Source organism: Sesamum indicum, linkage group LG4 (genome assembly GCF_026168435.1).
Source record: "Sesamum indicum cultivar Baizhima isolate 11 linkage group LG4, ASM2616843v1, whole genome shotgun sequence".
In the NCBI taxonomy this organism is placed as follows: Eukaryota; Viridiplantae; Streptophyta; class Magnoliopsida; order Lamiales; family Pedaliaceae; genus Sesamum; species Sesamum indicum.
In genome coordinates, this window is record NC_142660.1 from 17909560 (window position 1) to 17937165 (window position 27606).

A 27606-nucleotide genomic window follows, 5' to 3' on the forward strand; every position below is an offset into this window, starting at 1 on the left:
CGTGAAGTGAATTTTCTAAATTTTTTGTGGTGGGAAACTGCCAAATTGAATGGTTTTGGGGTGCAAAATGCAATTTGTTCTGACTTGAGCTCTTTCTCTAATATTAGAATTTCATAAAATGTGCGTGGACAAATTTCATGATTTGATTCTCAGTGTAAGTTGTTGAAAGATAAAAACTTTCCAAGGGGTAACTATGTCTTTTGACATTCATCTCTAAAACTCTCTTCTTTGTATAACATAAAATTTAGCAGTCTAAAAATCAGATGTCATATTCAATTATGAAGAAAAAAACAATTAGCAACAGAAAAAACACACCGCAGCATAAGTTGGTCTTAGGATTCAACTAAACTCATTACAACTTTATTTCATTATTAAATAAAATTAAGTTAAAATGTAATTTTTAAAGCTTCATTGTAATTCATCTGTTTTTTTTTTTAATTGTAATTCAAACCAACTCGAATAATAATATGTTTAACTCAATGTAATTTATTTACAACCGTTGGACTTTTTGAGGATTTTGGTAGTTTGGTCATTCCAAGTCCATCTTAATTAGGTAGGTTGGGTCGGGTTTAAAACGGGTTAGGTGCATTTGGGAGTGTTAGTAAAGACTTTTATTTTTAGACAAGTGATTTTTATAAAAAAAAAAATTAAAAGTTGTAGTAGAATCAAAAGTGAAATGCAGATAAAAGTTAAGTTAGATTGCGTTTGGAGAAAAATCACTTTTAAAATAAACTTAATTAATTAAAGACTATTTTGTCTCTATGTGTTAAAAAAGATACTATTGTTTCACTTGTTCTTTGTAAATAATAATTATTTGCCTAGAAAAAATAATAAATTTTATTTTGATTAGTATATTTTATATTTATTTTTTAAAAAATATTAAAAAGTATATGTTTCATTTAATAATGATCCCACTAAGTAATATAATTGTTGATTCATACATAATAATTAAACTTGCATGACTGAAAAAATAATTATTTTATTAATTTAATCAAATAAAAAATTAGATAATATAGCAAATAAAATATAACAAATATAATATATTAAATATGTAAAAGTGTAAACATAATTGTTATTAAATTATTCAAATTATTTAAAAACTCCAATATCACCTTTAGATATATAATTTTAAAAATAAATTAAAAACGATAAAGTCGAATTAAGAGTATTATAATAAGGGTACGTATAATAGTAAAAATAAAGTTGAATTTATTTACAAAAATGCCAAAGTAGTAGAAGCACCCCTCAAAGTGCTTCTAATTTTTGGCCTAAAAGCATTTTTTCTTAACCGTTTCAAAAGCAGAATTTGACGTTCCAAACATTTCAAAAGTATTTCTTTTAGAGCCAGAAGCTGAAAAGTGCTTTTCTAAAGCGCTCACACACACTCCCGAAATGAATTTGAATTAATGAGTTCAAACGAGGTCCACAAATAGGTTGGGCGGTCAGGTCATACTGTATTTCTCAAAACAAATCATAGGATGAATAATTGTGAAACTAATTTCTCCATAATTATTTGTAAAATTGAATTCTGAATTTTCAATCATAATAATAATAGTTATTTGTCTATATTAATCGTACATATTAATTCATGATGAATTCTTATCGGATATTATTATTTCATATGTTGAAGGGACTAAAATTTGTATGTATGCAAAATGGGCACAAGTTGAATTGTCAAAACTTCAAAAGTTGAAGCACAAGTTTGTATGCAAAATGAATTGAAGGGACTAAAATTAAATATATAAAAAGTAAGTGGACCAGAAATGTAAGAGTGATTTTCTTTTGCGTCCTAAGCCATGTGCATGTAATATTTTCACCTTCAACTTATAAATTCCTCCCCACCAATTAAGAATATTCCATTTTCACCACTCTTTTCCAAAAAATTCATCTGAAGGTAAAATGGGCTTGATCAAAGGTTTTATACTAAAACAGTGTTTTTTGGTTCAACAAAATTAGATTTGTAATCAATAAAGATGAATAGTTTTTAGACAAATACTACTCTCAGGAACATGTTTACAGATGCAAGATCTAATCTGAACATTTTTGTCATAAAATTTAGGGAAAGTTACAATCGACTCCTTTAAAATTTGTCATAATTATAAGTACCTCTCATTGTTTCAAAAATTACAAATACCTCAAAAATCAACAAGCTTCTAACAAATGCCTCTATAATGGATTGTCATAAAAACTATTTATTAGACAATATTAATTCTAGAAAAAATTATAAATAATTTTTTGAATAAGAATATTTATAATTATAACATATTTCAGGAGAGCATATTGTAATTTACCCTAAAATCTATGTTGCCTGAAAGTACACAACCACTCGAGTTCAACTTGTTTTTCTCTAGATTTACTCTCTTCAACTCTGCTCGCATAAAACCAAATTCAAATACAAATTGAAACTTCAAAAACAAAAATCAGTCGACTTCAACTCCGGAGAGAAACTCAAACACCACACGATTATATCAGGCAAGCAATAAGATTCAGGAATGAAATTTCTCCCAAAGCAGAGCAGATTATATACCTCATCATCATATTTAACAGCAGCCCTTCTGTTCTAAGAGTTGTAAAAAGAATATGCTATTTCATGTTCTCAAGGCAGTTAACTACAAATAAACACCCATTACCCCACATTTAATGAACAAAATCCGAATTCAACAACGATACAAAACTGAATGTACAGGAAGATGGAGAAAGAAAGAGCTTAGTGGGTTCAATGTTCATCGCTCTAAAGAATTACTCACAAAACGGTACCCAGAGTTTGGCAGTATATACTGAAACTTCGAGGGATGTGGATTTGCAATTTGCGTCTCACTTCATTTTCATGCAGAGTTTAGAGCACACCACCAGACATACAACATTAAGAGCCTCCATATCTACTAAAATTTCATCGGCAGCCACAAACTAAGCCACTACTCTCTGCTCAAGGTGACATTAAAGTGCTTCTGATCTTTAACCGGACAAAATCTCTGCCACACGATTCTGAGCATCAGCAGGGATTTCCCTCCCTGGGACCTGGATCTCCAAAAGGTTTGTATACCTGCCAGTAGAAATGTTGGGTTAGAGATGACAGATGAATATTCCTTAAGAATTACAAGTTCTCAGGAGTACTCACTCTTCAGCTGTGAAAAGGTGCCCATGCTCTGAGATAAATGCGAGCAATGCCTGGAAAAACATAGTTTAATTGTGATCAATGGAAGAATGTGACAAGAGAAAAACAAGAATAATGTACCATCTTGAAGAGGTGAGAGATGGAGCAATAGGGGACACAGAAAAGGAACAGCAAAAATATCAGCAGCCAGCAGCTTTCCTGATGATTTACCTCAAAGGGCATGTTTAATAATTCATAATACGTCCGCACACGATCTAATCTCATCTGTACAACTTCACTGTCGATTGAAGAGATAGCAGCCAAAGCCTAAGGAAGCTCAGAACAAAGCATAGATTAGACCAATTCATGCCAACCACAAGCGATGCAATCAACAAACAGAAGATGGCGTGACTCATTTGTTCAAATCAGACCAACAACTCAAATTTAAACTAACAACAAGAGCAAGCAAATGCACCAGGCTTTTATAGGGCGTACCATATAACCGTATAAGAATAGGAGTTAGTACTCCTATGTCAATCAAGTTCTCACAATTTTCTTTCATATTATTCTTAAAAGGGGTAAATTACACCTAGATCCCCTCTAGAAATATGAAATTACGGTTTCGACCAAAAACTTTAAAACCTGTACTTGCGTCGCTTCTCAAAATACTTCGTTTACAATCACACCTCTGCTGTTAAGGTTTTGAATTGGAAAAGCTGACATCAGCAAAAAGTTTAAGTGAACTTTCTTCTTACCCCTCATCACCTAAAATTCTTTTTGCCATAGGATCATACAATTAAAAGGGGGTAAATAAATAAAATACTTGCCATGTATTTTCATCAGTAGAAAGATGAAAAAATTAATAGTCATTTTTGGTTTTGAATATCTTAAACATATAAAATGAGGTTATAATTATTATTGCATCCATCAAAAACTTCTTTGGTCAAGCATATTTCTAGTGTTAAAGAATAGAAATATAGAAAAATATCCACAAAGTTAATATGAAAAATAAGCAACTTCGATAATTTCCAAGATGACAGTAAATCATAAAGCCCAAATCTCAAAAGGTTGTCTAACATCTGTTTTATAAGTTTTTGGCATTAAGCCTAAGGATGTTAGTATTTTCATCAAAGTATCATTTTGTAAGATTGCTTTCAAGGTAATGTATTGAATATATAATGGGCACAGTAGGAACCAATTCACCGATTGTTAATATATGTTACTGTTATCTATAAAAATTATTGGTTACTGTTACAAATATTAAAATATACATCTACGTTTGTCATCATTTTCAGTATCACAGCACACCACCTGTAAATAAAGTATTAGAAATACCATTTTAAACATCATAAACTTTACATAAACACCCTTTAGCATACAAAAATTACATTATAATTAATTAAATACAATGTAATAAGAACATACAACTCAATTGAACCTAATCAAAAAAATAAAATTTGAAATATGTCCATTCTGCCAATTCGCCCTAAAGTTCCTGGCACATGGTGAATTTGTATGTGGATTTAGCGTTGTATAAGGAAATATTATAGGAATAATTTGTTTCCTTTTGGGTGGAACTGAATAACATTTATAGTCTTTTCAATAATAGTTGTTGTCACAAGAGTTTGAAAGGATTATAACTTTACAATTTCAAGGTTTAGCAAACATTACCTCATGATCCAACTTTAGTTCACATTCGTCTAGCATTGCTATTGCACAAGGCTAAAGTTACAATGATATTACTGAAAAACATCTTTATTAGACTTTTTTTGCTTCACACTTCAATCATGTAGTAATAAGTATAAGATTTTTCTATTATAACATTCACATTGCGTCAAGATATGGAGAAAAAGACTTAAAAAGACATCCTTCAAATATATAAATATAACAAATTCATCACTTTCACATAAATATTACAAATACATCCATGGGTGTAGGTTATCAAATAAATTTATGATTTGATTCTTTTTTCAAATTTTCTTGGCAATTACCTAGATTACTATGACATAGTGACATAGGAGTTCTAGGAAGGCGCCAATGCCCATTCAGTACATATGCATGCGCATTTTTGGAAAAACAGTGGTACCTATTCGAGTGGCTTGAATAAATACACAAATTGAAAGCTAACACTCATCTCAATTTGTTGGATCAGATCCATGTTTTAGCATTGTTTTCTTCTGACAGTCTGAAATTTTGGGAATTGCATGTGCAGAATCATCTATAGAATTTTTAACAGTCCCAGAGGCTGGGGAGGGGGGAAAGAGAGACAGGGAGTACAAAGATCACCTGTTCCAATGCAATTGAATTACGACAAATTTGCTGGACACCGAAGAGGTTGATAGAGTTCATCTCAGCTAAAGCCTAAGAGAGAATAATGATATCTCTCGTCAGTGATAATTAAAACGGGCATGTTTGCTCTCCACACAATTTCTCATAGTCCAGCACAAATTTGAAATCAAGCGCAGATGAAAGCAAACCTTTAGAGACAAGTTAGCGGCGATACCGCATATTCCCCCAAATATGTAATTTCGTTTCACATCTGCAACATATGGTGTCATTTCCTCATCTCGACGTGTTATCTGTCACATAAAAGAAAACTTTAACATGTGATTTTAGTATTTTAAAGGACTAGGCCGCATCACAAATGGTTACCTTGTCAAATCCCAGTTTTTGTCTAAGCATTAAAGATAAAATTAGCAGAAAGAATACAAATAAAACCACTAGCAATACATGCGAGTCACCAAGAGGTTAAGCATGAACTTTCCCCAGAAAACCAGTTTCAGATATTACACCACATCCTTTCTCATACAGCATGCATGCATGAATCCTCTTAGAAGTATTTTCCTACTCACTGAATTACTCCTTCCAGTTCATAATAAGTAGTTAATGGTTCTTGATCCATATAGAATACTTTCACACCTTTTTGCAAAGAACCCAACATTATCTCGATATTTGAATCCTTAAAAATAAAAGTAATTCAGTAGCCCAAACCTAGTAAATTTAGACTAAACTTAGAAAACCAAGTTGACAAAAATATGACTAACACCGGAAACCAGTTTACTTCCATTAACATTTTATCTAAGACAGTGAGACCAAGATGGTTAAAACTGTTAACATAGCTCATCGACCCACTAAACCTTCAGCACATCCTACCCTTGTCACCAACACAAGAGTGAACAATGCGAGGAATTTCCACCAAAGCTCTCACAAAGACCTCCATCTCCCACCGTTGTTGACACAGTCAATAACATCAAAAGCCATCTTCCCAACACCCCAATATCACAACCATCAAATTCTCAAAACCTACTGCCACGTCAAAAACTTGTGAACAAAAACATATCTAACATCGAAATATCAAAACTGATGTATCATTGACAAGTTGTCTCTCATAGAAGTATTTCTTGTATGTGAGGCACAGTGATGGACACAACAGCCACCAATTATACTTAATTTTGTTCTGATATGTTTTTCTTTCCCTTCAGTGCCTAAGCAAAGAGTAAAGCAAACTATGGAAGATGTAGGAAGTTTATATTCTCAGCAGGCTAAAGTATATACATATTGGGTTCAATTAATTTGGAACCAGATTTCTCTGATTTTAACAGGTGATTGAACATTCTCATGTTTCACCACTTAGAATTCCACAGAGGTTATCTACATTGCTTGGTAAAATTTAAAAGGAATACTGAGATACAAAGAAATAACCTCCATATCAAACAAATTCTGTAGAAACAGAAATAACATGATTCTGTATGACACTTAGCTGTCATAAGAGGAAGGGCAAACAGATGCTTGACAACACTAAATCTAGCTGGCGTTTGATAAGCTAAAAACTTCTTGGAGTAAGATTAACACTATGATTTCTTAATCTTGTCGATGTCCAGAAAAGTAATTCAGGCGGTTAATTCAATAACCTCAAGTTTTTCTGCATGATTTTGCAGATATAAACTTGAGATTATTTTACTTATTTCAATATGGATGTCATGAGGGATGACACTACATGGTTTTCATCTCCGGAAGGAAATGAAAAGAACCGGAGAAAGGAACACTATGTTAACCAAACAGAACGTATTTGCCTTGAAATAAAAGACATCAACGAACAACTGCAGAAATTGTTATTTTTGCATACAAGTTTAGAAGACGTTGCTATATGATGGGAACCCAAATTCCAGCTAATTAGCAAAGAGTTTGAGTAATCACCTGGGAAGTTAATGATATAATAAAATCATCAGGCTCCTCTGCATCTTGGTCATCCAAATACTGCCTGTTTGTCATTTCCTATACAAATTCACATTTTTGGCAGGAGTTATCCCTTTGGTGACAAAAAGTAGGAAAAAAATAGGCATCCCCTTTAACTTTTTGGTGGGAGAATATACAGATGTCACATACCTGCATATGAAAAATAGTCTCCAACTGCATCTCCATACGTAGAACCTTAAGGCAATCAATTGCCAGTTTTCTATATTCTTCAGCAAATGATGCAAGATCTTTAGGTGCACCTTTTTTTGTAGAATGATGTGTTGTATTTTCTTCTACTTGATCATAAGCTTTGGAAGATGATCTCCCTAACCTAATGTACATAAGTTGAACGTAAGCCTCCACAAGATGGAAATAAGATTGAGATGTTTTCAAGTTAATCACAGAAGTCAACTGACTCCATCCATCCCAATTTCTTCTCTTAACAGATTCGCCCGTTCGAGCATACCTGATTTCATATTCACTTTATAAACTTGAGAGGATGTCTATCATTTACAGAGTTGTGGTACCACCGACGAGCCAAAAGAAGGTCATCTTTCAAATCAGGAGGTGTGCATATTATTAAGTTGGAAAATAGCTGTCTTAAAACATCTGACAAGGGAAACTACTAGTGCAGATACATTTAATTATGGAAAGTTGCAGTTTCAACCTCTGACTCTGAGTTTGTTTATCTTAGAAGAATCAGCTATTGCAGCCACCAGCAACCGTAATTGGTAATTGACAGCCTAGACAAATGGGAGTTAAGAAATGTCTTTTGTCCAGAACTGATTCAAAACAAAGCTTGAAAGGTCTGATTTTGTTAAAATCAATGGCTCCAAAAATGTCACACATGAATGCAGATGCAAGAATTCACACGGGAATCCTAGTCATGTTTATCTGTCAAATCATTGATTGATGATGTAATGCGTTGAAAGGATTGCTAAAGGAATCACCTTAATCAAATCCCACATCACGTGACATCATGAATACAAAACGAGTGATGCAAGCATGGGTAAAGCAACAAAGACAACTAATGTATTCTCATATAGCGTAGCACATAGTTTCCATCCCTACCTACCAAACTATTTAAATGCTGCACGGAAGTAATGAAATCTGTCCACGGGCACCAAAAGCTGATGAAGATCACAAACTTAACAAGATAGGACTACTTGCCTTTCGATTGAGTCTGCAACATATTCCAATGAATCGCTCAAGGAAGCCAATAAAATAAGTTTGTTATCGTCGCGAATAAGGTTTTCCTGCAGAAAATTAAGCCAAAGGAGAAATAAGACATAATACATACCAATACATAGAAAAGATTACCTGTGAATGAACGTTTCATTATGCATTTAGATATAGTGATAATACCCGATAAGGGCATGCTTACCTGTCTGATAGGCCTCAAATCCAGTAGTATCTTACTTAATTCCATTTCTACTCCAGAGGACTCAGAATCAGAACCAATGTCTTCTCTGAATCTTTGATCTAGTGCATTCGGTAAACATTCACTGGCTGGATCAAGTCGCAACAGATTATCAATATCATGTCTCCCAATGAGCATATAGCTTTGCTTCTCGAGAACTGCCTGATATTTCAACCAAAAACAAGTCAGTGGATTAAAATAAAAACAAAATAATAAATGCTTTAAGAAGATCACATTTGAAGCTTCATGATAGAGAGAGGCTACAGTTAACCTTCTGCAACAATCTTTTTTATCACACCTTCACTATTTCCTTTCATTTCCAACAATAACAATAGGCTATCAAAATTTAAAAGGTATGGCCTTTTGAATTTATAGGAAAGGGATAATGTAACATCTTCATTCATCTCATCCGTCAGAGGATTATGGCAGCCTAGTTTGCTCCTGAGGAATGCACCCACCAAGCAAAAGTTCAAGACAGAAATTTGTTAATCTTCCCAATCAACACTTAAGAGACTATAATTTTCTTCTCATCAAGTCAACCCCGCACCAAGAAAAACAAGATCATCTAAGCATTTTTTGCATATTAGCCACTTAATTCAAGTCTGACAAAGTTGCGGACAGCTACAGACCATTACCATGAGACCCAAAGGAAGTAAGGAAAAAATATGAACATGCTTTTCTTCCATTGGCAAGAAAAGAGTTTAAAAAGATGCTTGTGATGCATGTTAAATAAATATCTTCAATAGGAAAAGAAGGAAAAATGAAACATCCGTGCCTCCATATATGACGTTCGACATCTTTCGTATGTTCTTTCGAGGAAAGTTTGCACATAGTTGATGATATCATCAGCAAATTTTGGCATTGCATGAGCCCACCCAAGTACCTAGACATATGGTATAGAAGAGAATGATCACAAAGAAATAACTTTTTTCTCTTATATTGATGATAACAAAAACATATGTGCTGGAACATCAAGACTACCTCTTTTGCTAAGATATCTATTGTCAATAACCCTTGCAAAACAGGACGTCCCTTCTCAATTGATGGAGTGTAAGAAGCTGTGCTAGCTCGAGGGCGAAATGAAGCTGGGCCTGTTTCGACAGAAAATCTAGGCTAAGAATTTAAGATGTATTGACCAAATTATCTGAAGAGTAACTCCTCAAGAATATAAATTTTTAAAAAGGCCACCGAAACCACGTATTTAAAACCAAGCACAAGATAATTTGTTTTATGTTTATATATCCAGTCATGAATAAAGCAGAAATGAAAACTTTTTCTCTTTATACATGTTGGCACTTAACAGGTTGCTGTGGGCACAAAATTCTCAATTTTTTAATGCAAACTAACTGTTTATCCTGAACTTATCTACATATGCTCACTTCACATGAGCCAAATTTCATGCAAGAACCAACAGAAGACGTGTTTCCTGGCTTGGAATGACAAACCTTTCTATGGAGGACCAACGGATGTCTCCAGGCCTTCCAATATATATCAAGACACAATCATGACAGGGAGACATGGGCAACACATTTATGACATGCAAAGAAATACAAATGCACCAGGAAGAATAACAATTGGAATCTTAATAGATTTCAGGTGTGAATGCTCATAACAGTATTAGGGTCACTAGATAACAGGTGACATCAACCAAACTTTATCCATTCCCAAAGTGATTAGACCATGCATGATGATTATTTCAAACACTTTATATGAAAGCTAAAAAAGTATAGGAGAGTACATTAAAAAGAAATTAAGATATGGTAGCTGGGGAACCGAGCTTTGTTCATCATGAAATTATTCAAATGAATTTATGAAATTGCGAAGAAATACTACCAGGAGGTTACATCAAATTTGTTACCCCGTATTTTATTGGACATAATCAGATTTTTTCTCATAACTGTACAAGATACTATACCAGGCATTTGACCCCCACATTTTACCATTTGGATGATGACTACGTTTACAAGGCTACATCCACAATATTTCACATGCAGTTCAACTGGTGCAGAAAGCCAGTGGGAAGATAAGGCCAAATTGAGTCTACTTATTGCTTTAGATGACAATAGAATGAAACACACAACATGTAACATCATCAATGCATAAAGAAAATAATGGAAACAAGGGCTCATGGAGATAATGGAACTAAAAACATCCATCAATAGTGGCAGAAGAAAAAATAAATCATGGAACTTGCTTGATATGGCTTGCTGTACGCTTTTGCGATAATCTACAAACAATGTTGGCAAAAAGTGATCCTTCACAAAGTTCTCCGTAAATGCGAGCAATCCATCATTGCTGCAAAAGTTCAGCAGCATCAGGCAAATGGTTGTCATGAAAGGTGCATCAATGCAGATTCAGTAGACATAATAGTAGTAGAGAATCAAAAAGACAATCACCTTGCCATGCTGAATCAAATAATGCAAAACTCAAACAATTTACTAAAGGCAATGAAATGTAAAAGTATCAGCGGAGATATTCTACAAACCCAGATTTCAAAACCAATAGCAGGAAAATATGTTTCTGATTCGGAACATCAAAGAGCTAAACAGTTTCCATGTTTGTATAAAGTATATCTCAACTTGATATCTTGAAGCAAACAATTCTATTCCAGGATTACTTAACCACTCAAGACTTTATTACAAGCTCAAAAATTTCTGGTTGCCTACAAATAAAAGGGAGAATCATCAACATCTCTCTTGAAGTGACTTCAGAATGCAGAGCCCTTCCCAGTGGTGTATCAGATTACAAATATGCATGGTGTGAGTTGGGACGAGGTATAAGAAGAAGAAAATTATATAGTCAGGCATGTAAGAAATATTTACTTGTTTGTTTCACAAGAATAGCAGAGGGTAAGTAAAAGTGGTTGGTAGCGAATCCTCCAGGCTTTGTTTTATTTCCATTCAAAATTGGGAATGAGAAGTGGACATAAAATCCTCAACTTCCCTTCTTATCTCAGTCCTTACCAATGAACGGAAACCTACAGTGCATGGATAAAATAAAAAAGAAACATTCAATCTTTCCTTCCAACCCTTATATCCATTGCACCAAACAAGGGAAGCAATTGAAATTTACCTTCAATAGGGTCATGCGACATGTACCAAACAAGTTGAACAAAATATACAATTTTACCCATATGCAAAGTTAGTTCCATTCGACCTCCCCTTTCCTTTCCCCTCATCCTACCAAACAAAGCCTTCTCATCTGCTCATTTGCTATCGGTTTGTGCTTCCCATTCAGTAGTCCCCATTTAAAGAAAAGGATTTCAGCAAAACCTTTTAATGGAAACCAATTTTACCTTTCATGCAACTATTTTGCAGGATTAGTCAATCTTAAATCCCCCCTCGGGTTTGCCGAAATATACACACAACTCCCCCAGATTTGTCCAATATACACATCTACTCAGGTTTATAGCTTTTATTTACCATATAAATAGGTAAATGCTGTCTGAAATAGCATGTAAACTGAAATGGTCGGGACTTCAGAAAACTAAAAGTTGAGGTTGATATCCAACAAAAGTCGTTGCTACATTGACACAAATCCCTGAAATCATGAACTTAAGCAAGTTTAAGAACAGCATTGCATGTGCTCACCCAGGTTGGGAGAACTTTTCAGGAAGCATTGATGCAACTTTATCTGTAAACTGCACGTGCAAGGGAGGAAATAAGGAAGATGAATGAGGCTACTTAGTTATAACGCTCTAGAGAATGGATGAGCATGCACTATACTTCTTTTTCGCCTCCACTCTAACGGATACCTGAAGTACTGGCCTGTAAACTGATGCTGCTAAATATATCCCTTGCTCAGGTAACACAGCTCCAGTTCCATAACCTTCTTGAAGAACATTTGAGCCCCTTCTCCATCCTTGACGAACGTGATCAGCCCCTAAGAGCAATTCAATTATAAACACTGATCATCTGGAGTAAATTGGACATAAGCACATGAGGATGGAGGAAGGACAAAAGAATTCGGGACAAATAAGTAGAGACATGCATCCACGCAATTAGCATAAATTTCTACAATAGAACATACTGAACTTTAATAACTCCCTTCATTTATGTTCAATACTTCAATTTCATTATCATATGTTCTGAAGGAAAATATTCATGAATACAGCAGAATAACAGTGGGACCTGGACTAGACTCCCAGACTTTCCAATTCAGTGGACACTAGCAGGTCAAAAGTGCTCAAGCTTATGTTGAAGGGTTTTATAACCATTCACTCCTAGCCACATTTCCAACAGGCCACTTCACAAGTTTAGAGCCATCCAAGTGGATAGCACCACAATGACCACTGCAATAAGAAGTACAAGGACCATTCATTCTAGAAGTATCAGCAAACTTGGAGAGAAGCCAACTGAACCAAATGCTTAAACCTATGTTGAAGTGTAGGAGCAAACTAAGCCATATTAAACCATTTATACTTGTCCCCCATAACCAATATGGGAGGGAGCACTAAAGAGTATTCTAGCAAAACAACATATTCCAACTGCACGTTGGTACTGCAAATGTCATAGGATCTTATTGGGCAACAAGGGAGCAATACGATTTACAGATTTTTTATGTGAACGTTCATGATAACTTGTGCTTTGGATATCTCATCAGATGCCATTGTGCAATCATAGTAAGTCTATAAATCCTTTTTCCGAGAACTGATCTCGTAAAAATTAGGATTTGAATAGCTATTTACTAGTTCAGGATGTCCTGTGTTTCACAATTTTATATAAATAAATTAGAGAGCTCCAAGAGCAGCTTGCAAATTTCTAAAAAAGATTGAACTTCCTTATTGGCCTCCTCACATCCCCAAGTGTGTTGGTCACACGCAAACTATAAAACCATCATAAAGAACAAACTCCAGGAGGGTTTCGCCATGTGGTTCAGTATTCCAGATCAGGCAAAAATGCCTTCGAGCTTTTTTAGCATCTCATATTCCATACTTTAATTCTCAGGATGACATTTAAATCTCCTATATGATAATCAGTTGTCGTGGACTCTTGGTTGTATCGCATTGACCTAAATGAGAACCTATACACTGTCTTACTTTCAATTATGACACTACAAATTAACATGTCACATCAAACAGAAAGAGTACATATTGACAGAGGTTCTTTAGGATGATATATTTCACATCCTGTAGGATTATTGTGTCCAATAGCACAATGACTAATGTTATTATAGAAAGGGGACCTGTGTTGATAATAGCATTCATGCAGAACATAATAAATGCTAACACACTGATATAAATTCATGTAAACCAGCAAAAGAGTGATGCCAATAATGATATCCTGTGGGTAATTCAGAGAACAAGAATGCCACTTGGCTAACCTCAAAATGTGATAAGAAAATTTGGAACAGTGACTGAGTACTTTTTCCTCTTACCCTGGTTAGGAATGGAAACACTAGCATCTGTGAAGCGAAATGCAAAGGTAAGACCATCTTCGGATCCATCGCTGTAAGCCACATCGATCAAGAGTCATTACATTACAGCTATACAGAATGACCACGACTTTGCAAATATAAGATCAGACTACGAGTTTTTAACAGCAAATATAACCACAACATATTTCCACAAAGGTGCAGCAAAGGCTATCAATCCAAAAAAAAGAATGCCTTTCCCAATCAATGTAGCTTTACATGTCACTTAGTTTTATCTGCATAACAGCAACCCTCCTGCAAATAATTACTATGATATGCAAGAATTATTGTTAAGGGGTATAAAAAGGATTAGGATCAGTTGTCGAAACATAGTACACCCACCATTGCACCCAAACAAATAACAAAAAGGAGGTTGGACTAACAAAGGGCCAAAAATAAGGCGAAAACAAAATGAAATACCACAAGAAGGAAAATCAATAATATACAGAAAAATATCAGATGAGAGTATGACTATGTGTGCTTGCCTCGTATCTTTAGCAGGGACCTTGCTAGCAAGCCTAGCTGTTTGTGCAGCAGCGTCTGCAGAAGCAGCTTCAGGAGTAGCTCGTAAGATCTCGCATATAAGGTGTTGACACTCACTCTACCATCCGGAAAAAAATATTGTCAATAGTAAACATGTCCACAGCAACTTTTTCCATAACATTACATTGAAACACTGAAAGCTAAGTATAAGTATAAAAGGTAAACCTGTAGAACACTTAAGGAAAAGCCAACTGTATAGCCGCCGGTAACATGAGAAGCATCAGAATCATGATTCCAACTAATATCAGCAGCCATTGCTTTTGGCGTGTTCAAGTTAGCTTGTTGTGAAGATTTTGATTCAAGTAATTCTCCAATAATAACATGGTTTTCTGAATAATCGTTCCAGTATCAAGAAAATCAAGATAACAGCTGTAGTATATAAAACATAAATTCCAGAAACTTCTTTGCAATATCCTACCAAATATCCGAACAATGGTGTCCAGTATAGAATCAAGTAGTTTCTTGGCTGCAATTTGGGCGGTCCCATTAGGAGACATAACATGAGAGACAGGGCTCGTCGTCAACAATACTCCAGTGACTGACACTCCATTTTGACGTTTTTGTTTCAGTAATTGGGGACTCTCCAGCCGCCCTTTTAGATGGTGAAGACCTGTAGCCAAAGGCAATGCAGCATGGCCAAGACCAGGCCCTGGGCCAACGAGGCGACCTGCCTGAGCTTTGATCTTGGTAGTGATAATCTCGTGGATTGTAGGACGTAATCTTTGGCTGTGAATACAAGAATAACATGAAGAAGTTAGAATAGCATGAGAAAATATGAAGCAGAATTCACAAAGAATACTATTCAAAGTGATTAAGTGTTTTTTAAATTCTAGTTCAAACTATTTGAGACAGAATAGAGAAACTGGTCATGCTCAAGTATATCCAGAAGAAAAAAATGCATGCAACATAGGCAGCCTGACTCATCAGCATGAAAATCCTTCCTGTAACCAGCATTAGAGGAACAGTGCTGGACTCCAATATCAGAAATGGCCTCGGTCAAATTCACAAACCTGAGGAGCCAACGAGGTAGGAAACTCTCAAGTACGGTTCTAAGAGAAGGAACCACCTATTCCCACCAGGGAGAACGGGCCATTCACCAGGGAGATTTTGAAACTGCAGAGGCTTGGTTTCATCATTCCAAACTGTCATTTCAATTCTTCCATCTTTTCTTGATTTCATCTCTTCATTCAGTTAATTCACAGTCACAACAATACAAAAGGACTTCTATCGAAACCCACTATGTTCTTTCATAATAATGACAAGCACTTGATTAGCTATTTGAAACCTCAAAAATTATGAACATTAAATCTGAAATCTTACATTCATATGGTATAATTTTTTAACTTTTTGAGTATATATAATTCCTTTTTGAGCTGTAAAAGTCAATTTAAAAAATTTTACAATAGTTTGGATCAATGCTATAGAAATATATTAAACTCATCGGGCAAATAGATTCTTTTAACTTAAACTTATATATTTAGTAATTTTTGCCTGAAACTTTTATTCTATATTACATTATCTTAAATTTTTAAAAGTAATTAGCAACATAAAATTACTAATCATCTTTTTCATGATTGTATTCTACTTGCACTAATTTAGTCATTACGTAAAATAAGAAAGAAGAAAAACAAAAATAATTACATGACACCAAACAAAAAGAGAACAGTTCAAACCTAAAAGTCAAAAGCAAATAAGAGACCAACAACACAACCATGAATTTAAACAGCTAATGTAGAGAAATAATTACTTACTTAAATTATTATTTAAATTCTAAATCATAATTGAAGATTTAATCAATACTTTATTAGCTCATCAATTTATGTAGTAATTGTTTTTTATTTTTAAGTATTTATTTCATTAAATTTATCACTATTTTATAATCTTAACAAGGTTGTACACTTTGCTAACTATATAAAATCAATCATAGAACATTTACTTAAAATGTGATCTAAGGGTTCACTTTCTTTTCTAAAAAGGCCTAAAAACGGAAACATGAAACAACATTCTCCCTTATAATTTTATAGTTAAGTTATCCCATTTGAAATATCAATTACGTGCAATGCACATATCCTTTACTAGTGCACTAAAAGATCATACATTTGATTTCGAAATCAAAGTGATGTAAGTTCCAACAGAAGTTCTAATAAATCTTTGAGAAAATAAAAGGTACCAAATATCTGTGTTTGAGAGACATCTCATTTATACTTTCTCAAATTTAATAAAGAAAATTCCTTACATTTGTCTTCACTGAAGTTATGATGACTTCAAAATTTCAGTACTAAGCCAACAAATTTCTAAAGAGGCATCATTTCTTTGTTTCTAAAGGGGAAGGAAATCTCCCATTCATACATGCAAACACAAGGTAACAGATGCAAATTTTGATTTCACTAATATTTTATATGTGAATTGTCACTACTTGTTATAGTGCCCCACATCACATCCAAATATATGATGCTGAGATACTTTAATAGTAGCTAAGTTTAAGTTGCAAATCCATTAAGAGAGAGCATATCTATACTTTAACTATCAAACTTGCCAACATACCATATCATAGCACCTGCAGCGGCAACTTTTCCAAGCATGCAGAGGCACTCAACTAGAGTCTGCAAATATTTTACATGCAGTGGAGCATCACTCTTTCTCATTGCTTCCTGCATTAAAGTTCACTCATGCACTTCAGCTCATTGGACAAGATAAACCAATTCAAAACAACTGTCAATGTAATTGTAGCAGCATACAACAAATTCGTCAGGAGTGGAATCTGACAGCCACAGGGGAATTTGATGAGATGGATGTTTGACATCTCTTGCACCAGTATGACCGCCATTCTCATGCAAATCCATTGTGCCATCCTCATTGTGACTGTTGAATGATGAATTTAGAAGCAGAATTAGGAAGGGGGAAAGGCTCACAAGAAGCAGTCTAATTATCATGGGAATTCCCACATACCTCTTACTGGTGCAAATTCACTATGGAGTCCCTAAAATTAGAAATTTATTTTTGCAAAATACTTGGTGATTTATCTATTGGAGAGCCCAACAAGTAGGAGAAGGGGAGTACTACCAAAACTAGCAATGATATGCCAAAGCAAGTGCGTATTAAATTGGGCAACCGCAAAGCTTATGGTGTGTCAAGCATCCTATAACATTTTTCGTCTAAATTTAGCTGCCATTTTTATAAAGATGAGCTAGAGGGTTAGAGCAGTCAGAGCAAATAGAGGATCAGAGAAAGCCCTCATGCTTTCTCAGTATCCAGTTTACTAAGTATCATTGAGGAAACTGGAAATTCTGTTTCCAAAACTAACAAGTGTTAGCTATGCATTTAACAAGCTCCTTATTTGTTTCAAATACAAGCACGGTCCCCATTTCATCCATTTTGGAAATTAAGAAAACAAACTAAACTTTATTAACATGTCAAGAGAATGGATCTACAACCAATGCCGCTTCTCGAAATTGAAGAGGAGATAAGCTCATGATAATAGTTCAAGTGCAAAATGAAGCAAAACAACAAAATGGAGCCGATTTTGTATATTTGACAAATGTAAGACAGCACATAAATGCAGCAGAGAGACAGTTAATAATACCACTAGCAGCCAAAGATCCAAATTAGAAAGACACCAACAGCAATTTATCACAAAATGATCAGTTGCAGAATTGCACTGGAACATAAGACTTTGTCTCACCCTCCATCCAGGCCAGGTCTGTAGGATCCATCTCCAAGATGATCATTATCGCCCTTTGGTGACCTGGTTCTTCGAGAGAGAGAAAGAGAATAATTCATGGAAAATGTAATAGCTGTGGATGTTGGAATTGCATCATCGCTTTCATTTATACTTGAGACAACTGAGCTGCCACAAGGAAAAGTGGAAAGCAGAAGCAGTGATCAGCTTAGTCAAAGTCAAAAAGAGTATAAAAGATAAAAATCTTGCAAGAAAGAAGCTGATCTTCAGGACAATAAAAGCAAAAGAATCTCAAACAAATAATTGACAATATGAAAAATGTAAGCTCTTTCAAGGGACACATACATCAAATGTCCTTTTTACACTTCTGAAAATAATGATCAAGCTTAATGCCTAAAAGCTAGTATGGCAGGTCGTATGGTTTAGATCCTCAGAGAAAATGCTCTTCAAAGATGTTACGGCATATTCCATTGGCCTCCACTTTTATTTTTGTCAGAACATTGACAATTTAAGGGGGAAATAAAAAAAAGACTTGCGGGTTATAGGTTTATTGAGGGCTAGAAAATAGACCAGCACTATATATACCTGTATTGACCCTTATTGTAAAGATGGGCATGCAAATCCTCCAAAACCTTATAGAAGATTGTTCCTCGCAACTTTGTCAAATCAGAACGGACATCTTGAAGAGCACCGACCTGAGACAAATAGATCATCATCCATGCCATGGTGCCATATTAGCGAACCATAATTTCCTCTCACTTGATCTGGAACTCAGAATTATGGAATTCGAAATTGCAAATATTGTTTCCTTAAATGGACCTTCTTAGTATTAGTTTTTCAAGATTTTCATGCTCGTGCAGCAAAAATCATGTTTAAGATAATGAGCTTTTTGGGCCCTAAAGGAATAAAATTCACAACTTTCAAGGAAAACAATGTATGAATACCATGCAGGATCCTCTCTTCAAGAAATTCTGGAGTAGTTAACTAAAGCAGTCGAGACTTAGTGAAGGACCAGTCTAAATGAGTTATTTCCCTACTGTGCAATTACCTATTAGAATAAATTTCAAGATGAATGATATCAACGTAAAGATACTGATGGGTTCATTTATTTTTCAGGGTCAAACCCAAAGCAAATTAACACTTAGCAAGCTCAACTGCCTTGTCCAGACACATTTCAAAACATTAAAGTAAGTACTTGCAGGCTAGTGAAATATAGAAGGTGATAAAAGAAACACATTGTTTATGCTGAAGTCCCTACATCAGTCAAGAAGAGAGGCTTTCAATTCGAATCTTCAGAAGCCCTGTTATGAAAGTGTAGGGGATTTTTCAATTACATTTCAGCTTGCATAACAAAGCAAACAAGAACAACTAACCGATTGGAGGCCCTCTCTCTCTAGCATTAAAGCTGACTGAACATGTAACTGTACTGCAGCATAAAACTGCTTTTCAGCAATGAGCTTCTCAATACGAGCAGGTACCTACACATTTTAGAAAGACCCAATTGAATAACTACAGAAGCATAAGCCTGAAAGAGATTAGATTATAAGAATTGTTACACTAGTGCCTAGTGAGCAAAAGCAAAAAGTAAATAGTTCGAAAAAATATATTGGCAGCTATGCTGTAACATAGCTCCATCTGTAACTCTGATTCAGTAGGCCAGCAGTCACACAAATGGCAAGAAGGAACAAAGATATTGATTAATTGGCAAGAAACAAAATTGCCCTTTCAAGGAAGTTACTTTCCATCAAAACCAATCTTTAAAGGTATCCTTCATCATTTGGCATTTCATCAGAGGCAGTACAGAAATCCTATAGAAACCATGCACTTAGCATAACATCTATCCAAAAGTATTCCAGTTAGGGGACACGGTGCAGTTAAATGATCTACATGCATGAAAACCATAAATAAATGGATAAATAAGCTAGGCCACTTTTAGCCATAATTTTTATATGAACTGAAGAATATGCTAAAATGCACCTATCCTTTTGCTTCTCTAATTCTTAAATTCCAAGTTCCCCTGTATACCCCCACACATACAATTACCAGAAGTATGAAAGTGCAGAATCATGTAACGATTGTCAGATGTGAGCCAGACAGAACAGAACAGACAGCATAAACACTTCAATATACATGAGAGACACTTGAGCTGTCATCAATTTTTCAGTTTTCAAAGACTGAATACAGAGTTGCTTAGAAGATCAATAATATGTATTACAAGCCAGGAAAGTTGATGCTTCAATCTTTTCCCCACCAACAGAATGCAGTCTCGATAACAGTTTAGAACACATTGAAGAACAGAAAAATGTCCAAGATTCCAAATGAAACAAAATTTGTATAGAGAACAGACTGACCATAGCTATCCCTTCAATTTGGTCCAACAAAGAGATGATGTGCCGCAGGGTAACAGACCGATACCATAACTGATGCAACTGCTTATTATGAGCACCGAGAAGTTTCTTTGCCTCAGCTAAATCAACCTTCAGCACCCCAATGCTTTGAGCAGATTCACTGAATAACCGCAAAATCTGAAGGATAAAAGATACAGTTAAATGCGGATGCGGACACAAGCTAAACTTGGTTTGCTATCAAGTACAAAATGAAACAAAATCTCTTTCAATTAAGGAAGAGTTAATTGCTTAGATGGAACAGGATGTAAACTCCACCAGAAATTGTTGACAGTAGACTATAGTTTCCAACATTAATGAAAATCCGTGATGTCACAAGCCAATACAATGAACTACCCAGGATCTAATGCGGAAAGTAACTAATAGCAATATTAAGTAGCATAAATGAGGGCTACATGCTTGAATAATTATATTCCCATTAATTTTCCACATTTTAAAGTGAACAAGAGAACCAAAATTAATATTGTAAAAGATCCTAAAGGATAGCCTCATACAGCTATAAGAAGGCTGCAGAAGTAATTAAACATGCATGAAACAAACTTACATACATAGGAAACGGTAACCGAATGGGCTTATATCTCTTAAATGACAATAAATTGCAATTGAATATTGTAGTCTGATTCTAAGTATGCTAACTCAATTACAGCTACACAGGCACCTTTGGATCATTCCTACGAGCTTTAGAGGATTAAGGCTTTCAGTTCAAGTTAAAATGTCTATAACAAGTGCCCTACTAAGCTAATATTGATACTTTTGCTGCCTGTTCAATTATTTATAAAATTTTTCATTTGTTTTAAGCAAGGTTTAACAAGGTCAGAACTCTTCTGCAGGATAACAAATGACTAGCTGGTAGTCCAAGGTTCTCAGATGTAAGAAAATCTCTAGTCCGTTCTGCTAAAAATACCCAACAGGCAAGGGAATCATTAAATAATTGCATAATCAGGATCCACATACTAGTTCATTAGAGGGAGAGCTGATAAAATCAAGTGAGGCTTGACCCAAGATCAAGCTTGAGGAAAAAGCAAAAAGGTCGCCGGAGCGGGCCGACCTGGGTCAAGTGAGGCTTGACTCAAGCTCAATCTAGACTCTTGGCCGGGCTTTTAAAGAGTTGAGCTTGAGCAGAAAGGCGCAAAACACAGGTGTTTCAAAGCTTTGCTTACATTCTATAGATTTTTGCTAAAAACAAATGGTGCCTTTCTAGAGAACGACCTAGTAGAAAGGACTTTCTTCCTTCAGATGTTTTGAATGTAAATTGCTTAAAACATTTATCTAGCTTTTACATTTTTCTCAATGTTATGTGACTCCCAACTATCAATCCCAAACCACTGGCCTTATGCCTTGGCCCTTTTAAAATAATAAACTCATTGTTCTGCACACCTTGCCTTCTAAACACTGTAATGTCCAGGGCATATTCACATATTCTTTTTCTGCACATAAGAAATTGTTAGGATGAGTAGCCTGTGACATGCAAGTAAAAAATCTTAAGCACAATTTGGGGGGAAAAAGTAAGTGAAAGGACATTAAACAAGCTACACACCGTAGCAGATAACTGGATGTAGATATAGAAAGCATTTTTTTTGCAAGAGATCTGATGCATCACAGAAGGGGCACGCAGAAGAATTAACTAAGGAGAAACCTGAGAATAATTTTGAATTGCTTTGTTAAAGCCACCATGATATGCATGAACAACTTCATCAACAACTTCTTCGATTACATCACTCTGCTCCTTCAAAACCCGCACTTCTCCTTCACGATCTTTTGATGTCAAAATATGCACAACATGAGGTAATGAATCAAACCGCGCTGCAGCCCAACTTTCATCTACTCTAGAAAGTTCTTCCCTTAAATACTGCACATATCATGAAGCAATAACAAGAAATATGACTTCACAATAATCCAAACTTTAACAGTGGTATATTAAACAATGCATTATATCATTCATGACAAGGTATACCGGCACCAGATGTCCAAAATGCTAAAACATAAAATGTGTCTGCATAAGAGGTAAATAAAAAACGGATAGATAAAGGCCAAGAAGAGTTAAAGTAGAATATGGGGGTCCGAGATTATATGCTTTATAAGACAGGTCTTGCTGCAGTGCCAACAGAGAGATATGCATATGGGTTCTTCACTTTTTCCAGATGAATGGAAGTAAATTCCTTCAGAATTATATTCATTTACGCACGGAGATACAAGATCAGTAGCACGTACAGCCACTTATGATCCTTAAGTTTCCCCTGGTAATCAAACATTTGAAACAAAAAAATTATAAAGAGCAATTTCGGAGCTACTCTACAATGTAATATCAGGTTGGCATCTTCTTCATAGAACCCTATGATAAGTTCAGTAACCTATGGGCATAATGAGTAGTTAATTGTGTGTTCCACAAGAAATGACATGAAGGTCACCGACATCTAAATCCGAAAATCTTTGCCTTAGTGATAGAATTGAAACTTTCCAATATCTACTGCTCAACACATGCAAGTGTATCCATCAGGTTATTGCACTATAAAAGTAACAGCTAGATGATTTTCCAATTATCAGATCCAAATTTCCCATTATAGTTTTCAACAACAAAAATCTGCTTGTCATTTCTCCAGAATTATGCTGTGGAGTCCAACAAACTAAAATAAACATTACAGTTGCGTACGAATGTTAGTTTTCCCCACTCTTGATCACAGTATGGAGCTTCTTCACAAAATCCCTTCTTTCTGAATTCATAAATTATTACCATAAAAGCAACCCATAATACACAGAAAGCAACTTTCCGCATCTAAAATTAAGCCTTCCGAGTTGAATTTAGAACCTTGAATAGATGAGCTCCAGAATGCAAATGGAAATTGAAAATTGAGCAAGCACAAACTTAGCCAAGTCCATAATTCACTAATTTATTTGTAGACCCGAGATATCCAAACTTTGAGCTGAAACATTGGAGCATCATAAATGACTATTACAGGTTCCCTTGATATCAAATTTCGGTAAGTTTTTAAATCACATAATTGAAGCCCAATAAGTAAATTCAATCAAAATGCCAATCAAGAAACAGCTCTACACCAACAAAATTCCAATATTTTCCAAAGTACTGGGCTTTCCCGAAAAATCACGGAATTTGACCACATAAAATTTTCAGCCTGAACAAAAGATGATCATAAAATCCAGCTCCTCATCTAATTTAATCCGACTTCCTCAATTCATAAAAGGAAAAGACAAGAATTAACAGGTAAACATAAACTTAAATTCACATAAACAACTAAGTTGATTTCGACGCCGAAAAAGAAAAAAGATACCCACCGATTTCTCTCGCGAAATGGGAAGTCCGTCGAAAATTGACATCTCAACGCAATGAGCTCAATCCCGACTCCCTACACGCCAAAATCCACAAATTTGCGGAAACTCAGAATCCAATTCTTGAAACAAACAAAACAATTACTAGTTAAATACAAAAGGGCGTATACATTAACACACGCTCGCGCGCGCGCGCGCACACACAGACACACCCTACACACACAAGAACAGAAGAGAAGACATGCTTACTGGATCTGCCAATTATGGGTTGAAGGAAATGGATCGGATGATTAATTTAACCGCTGCTAATAAATGTTTTCAAATATATATACAGATTTTCGTTTTCTATCAGACTTTTATTCGATGACTGGAAAAAAGGGTCTCAATGAGCTGTAAATGAGGAGTCGATTTGTGAATTTGTATGTAGAGCTGCAGAGGTCAATAATTTTGCATATCGCTGCATCATCCTGTTGTACGTTCGGCATTTTCAGTTTTTATGTATATTTTGAGTATGTAAATAAATCGTCAAGCCATCTCGGTCCAAGGGCTAAAGCTAAAATACAATGAATAAGTTTCAAGTTTATGTGTTTGAATTTCATAATAATTATGAACGAAAAAATGCAAGCAACTCCCTTGTAATATCCCAAATGAGCAAATTATCCTTTTATAAAAAAATAACTTTACCTCCCTATATTTTTTAAAATACAACAATTCACTCCCTTATAAATTTTAAAATGAAGCAATTAACTTCCCTGTATAATGAGGTAAATTGCTTCATTTTAAAAAATAAAAGAGGGTAAATTGCTATATTTTTTCATAAAGTGGTAATGTGTCCATTTTCAATATCACAAGAGGGTAAATTGTTGTTCACCTAATTATAAATATTTGTCTCATTTAATATAAATTATCTAAAGAGTGTTTATCTGACTAAATATGAGTTTCTTATGACATAAATTTATTGATCAAATCAATATATTTATCGTAATATTGATTAATTACGTATCATTGTTTCTATCAATCATTTTGTCTTTTTCAATGACATAATTAATTTAAAAATATTACACCAACATATTAGTAACTAAATTAACAAATCATTGATGATTAATTAATTATGATAAATGGAGAGTCATTTTTATGTTGTTGTTTCCACTAACATAATAAATTACATTATTACATTAACATATTAATAATTCATGAAATACAATTGCTATAATAGATTTATTATGGGGGACCAATCTATATATAATAAATGGGTGAATAGCAATTTACCTCCTATGATATTAAAAATGAGCACATTATCCCCCTATGAAAAAAATATAATGAGGTAAATTGCTTCATTTTAAAAATTATAGGAGGATAAATTGTTGTATTTTAAAAAATACAAGGAGGTAAATCGCTATTTATTTTTTCATAAGGGGGTAATTTGCTCATTTTCGATATCACAATGGGGTTGCTTACATTTTTCCCCATTATAAATCAAAACATAAAGATTATGCAAGTAAGTGTTATTTTTATATGTACTTAGATAGTTTTCTTAATTTTACTTTGACAAGTAAGAGGATAACTTTATTTTTGTTTAAATTTATGTAAGTGTATGATTATTTAATTTTATCCAAAAACATCAGATATATATATATATATATTTTGGATAAATTAGTATGTAATACAATTTGAACTATTTTTATGGCAAAAAATACTTAAAAATAGTTTCTATTTTTTTATTTGAATTTAGATAAGTTTAGCCATTGATAGGTTGATAGATTATTTAAAAAATCATCTCAATTAGTTGTTTGTTCTTATGTATATTCCATCTGCATGGTCGGTTCTTTATACCGTGTTATGGTTGGATTTTAAATTTTTCTTTTGAGTTTTTCGATCTTGCATGACCAATCTCACTGATAATCATATTATCGAATTAGTTAGATAAATAAAAGACCCTGAAGTTAGGGATGGCATTTTGAGTAAAATAGGAAGCTTGTTGGAATATATTTTTTATCATCACATATATAAGCTTTTGGAGTTTTAAAGCTTATATTCAATTTTTGTCCATTGGCAGATGATAAAGAGTGGGTCGTCTTTTCAAAATACCTAGTTGGTATAATACCTTTTTTAATACAATTAATATATGCTCTACTGTCTATAAGAGCAGTAAATATTTTTCTAAAATTGTTACTTATGAAAAGATTGATTTTAACATTTCATCTTTGACTAGTGACTATCTCCAAAGTGGATAGAAAATTGTCCTCATATTTTTCTTCACCTACTTTAGTATTCTTGCTAATTTCCAACATTTCAACTCTATTAGTAAGAGACCGATTATATTTTTTTTTTTAATATTTTTTATTTCTTCTTTTAATTTTTCTACTTCTATTTTACTCAAAATGATATCCCTAACTTCAGGGTCTTTCATTTCTCTAAGTAATTCGATAATATGATTATCAATGAGAACATTTATTTTTCTATTTTTTAAAATTTTGTCATTAATTCATAAAACTCCTGATGTCAATTTTCCTCCTATTTTTCCTGTCTACATGAACAAGAAGGTTCTTCTTCTTCAAATTCAGAAGAGGTCGATGAATATTCAAAATTTTCTTCCATATTTTTAAGTTCACTTTGTTCTTCAAATTGTTCTTAAAATTCAAAGGATTCTTTTTCCTCAGAAAATATTACATTAAGTATTTGTTTTTTTCTTCTTCTTCTTCTAAATTAAGATTATTGATTTTTTTTTTAATTTTCAAGCTTTTTTGTTTCTGCATCTATTTGCAAGATGGTCTGTTTATCCACAAATATAGCATTTTCTTATTTTTTTTTTGTGGTACTATATTTAGCCTTCCATTCATTTTTTCTAGCTAAGTCTTTTTCTTTCTTTATTTCTTTTCTTAATTTTTTCTTTTTATACTTCTTTTCTTTAATTACTGAAGTTCTATTCGTAGGGATTTTTTATCTATTAGATGGTTTCATTTCCATTTCAAATTGAGCACATAATTGTCTTAATTGACTTTTCTCTATTAAATTTTGTCTTTTAATTTGTCGGTTTAGTCTAATTGCATTGCAAAAATTCAATCCTTCTTGGATGCAGGTTCCAATTAACTTCCCATAAATATATTGATTATAATTAATTTGCATGTCTCCTTTTATTCTAACTCTTTCTGCAAAAAGATGAGGGAGGCTATCTATGAATTTAGACTTCCAATGAGCATCATTTGACTCTTGGAGTTCTATAACTCTACTAAGGAAGACGTCTATATACCATCTAAATGAAGTTAATGTCTTACATTTTAAATTCTGTAATAGTGTTTCGATATTTTCACTATTATCCGACCACCTATCTGTAAAATATTCAATAATATTGATAGCTAATGTATAAACTGCTTTTCCTTATGAGATATTATTTTCAATTTTTATTGTATTTAATATTTCATCTTTATCAGTTTAGCGGAAAAAATTATCCCACCATCCCTTTAATTGGCCAGTAAATCCTGCTATGATCATTTTAGCAGTAGCTTTATCGAAATTATTATTTCCTTTACAG

At 34.0% G+C, this 27606-nt stretch overlaps 1 protein-coding gene across 4 annotated transcripts; it reads right to left on the minus strand.

The window, feature by feature from the left end:
* Nucleotides 1–2498: 2498 nt before the first annotated feature.
* Nucleotides 2499–24531, minus strand: SEC8 (subunit of exocyst complex 8). Of its 4 annotated transcripts, none has more exons than XM_088879372.1 (27): nucleotides 24324–24531; nucleotides 24081–24196; nucleotides 22426–22638; nucleotides 20736–20909; nucleotides 19758–19862; nucleotides 18970–19079; nucleotides 18388–18552; nucleotides 17444–17567; nucleotides 17250–17356; nucleotides 15124–15431; nucleotides 14871–15034; nucleotides 14648–14763; nucleotides 14127–14197; nucleotides 12505–12632; nucleotides 12341–12390; nucleotides 10945–11045; nucleotides 9732–9841; nucleotides 9526–9633; nucleotides 8715–8912; nucleotides 8501–8586; nucleotides 7481–7661; nucleotides 7292–7369; nucleotides 5572–5673; nucleotides 5381–5455; nucleotides 3326–3421; nucleotides 3119–3168; nucleotides 2499–3043 (listed from the first exon to the last, which is right to left on the minus strand). In XM_088879372.1, exons 2-27 carry the CDS (start codon nucleotides 24120–24122, stop codon nucleotides 2956–2958), a joined length of 3150 nt encoding a protein of 1049 aa, XP_088735498.1. In that variant the 5' UTR covers nucleotides 24123–24196; nucleotides 24324–24531; the 3' UTR covers nucleotides 2499–2955. The 4 variants fall into 4 exon arrangements, with proteins under 4 accessions (XP_088735498.1, XP_088735497.1, XP_088735499.1 ...); XM_088879371.1 differs by having other exon boundaries at nucleotides 24081–24151; nucleotides 24324–24530; XM_088879373.1 differs by lacking the exon at nucleotides 24324–24531 and adding an exon at nucleotides 24245–24306 and having other exon boundaries at nucleotides 24081–24151.
* Between the last annotated feature and the right edge of the window lie 3075 nt (nucleotides 24532–27606).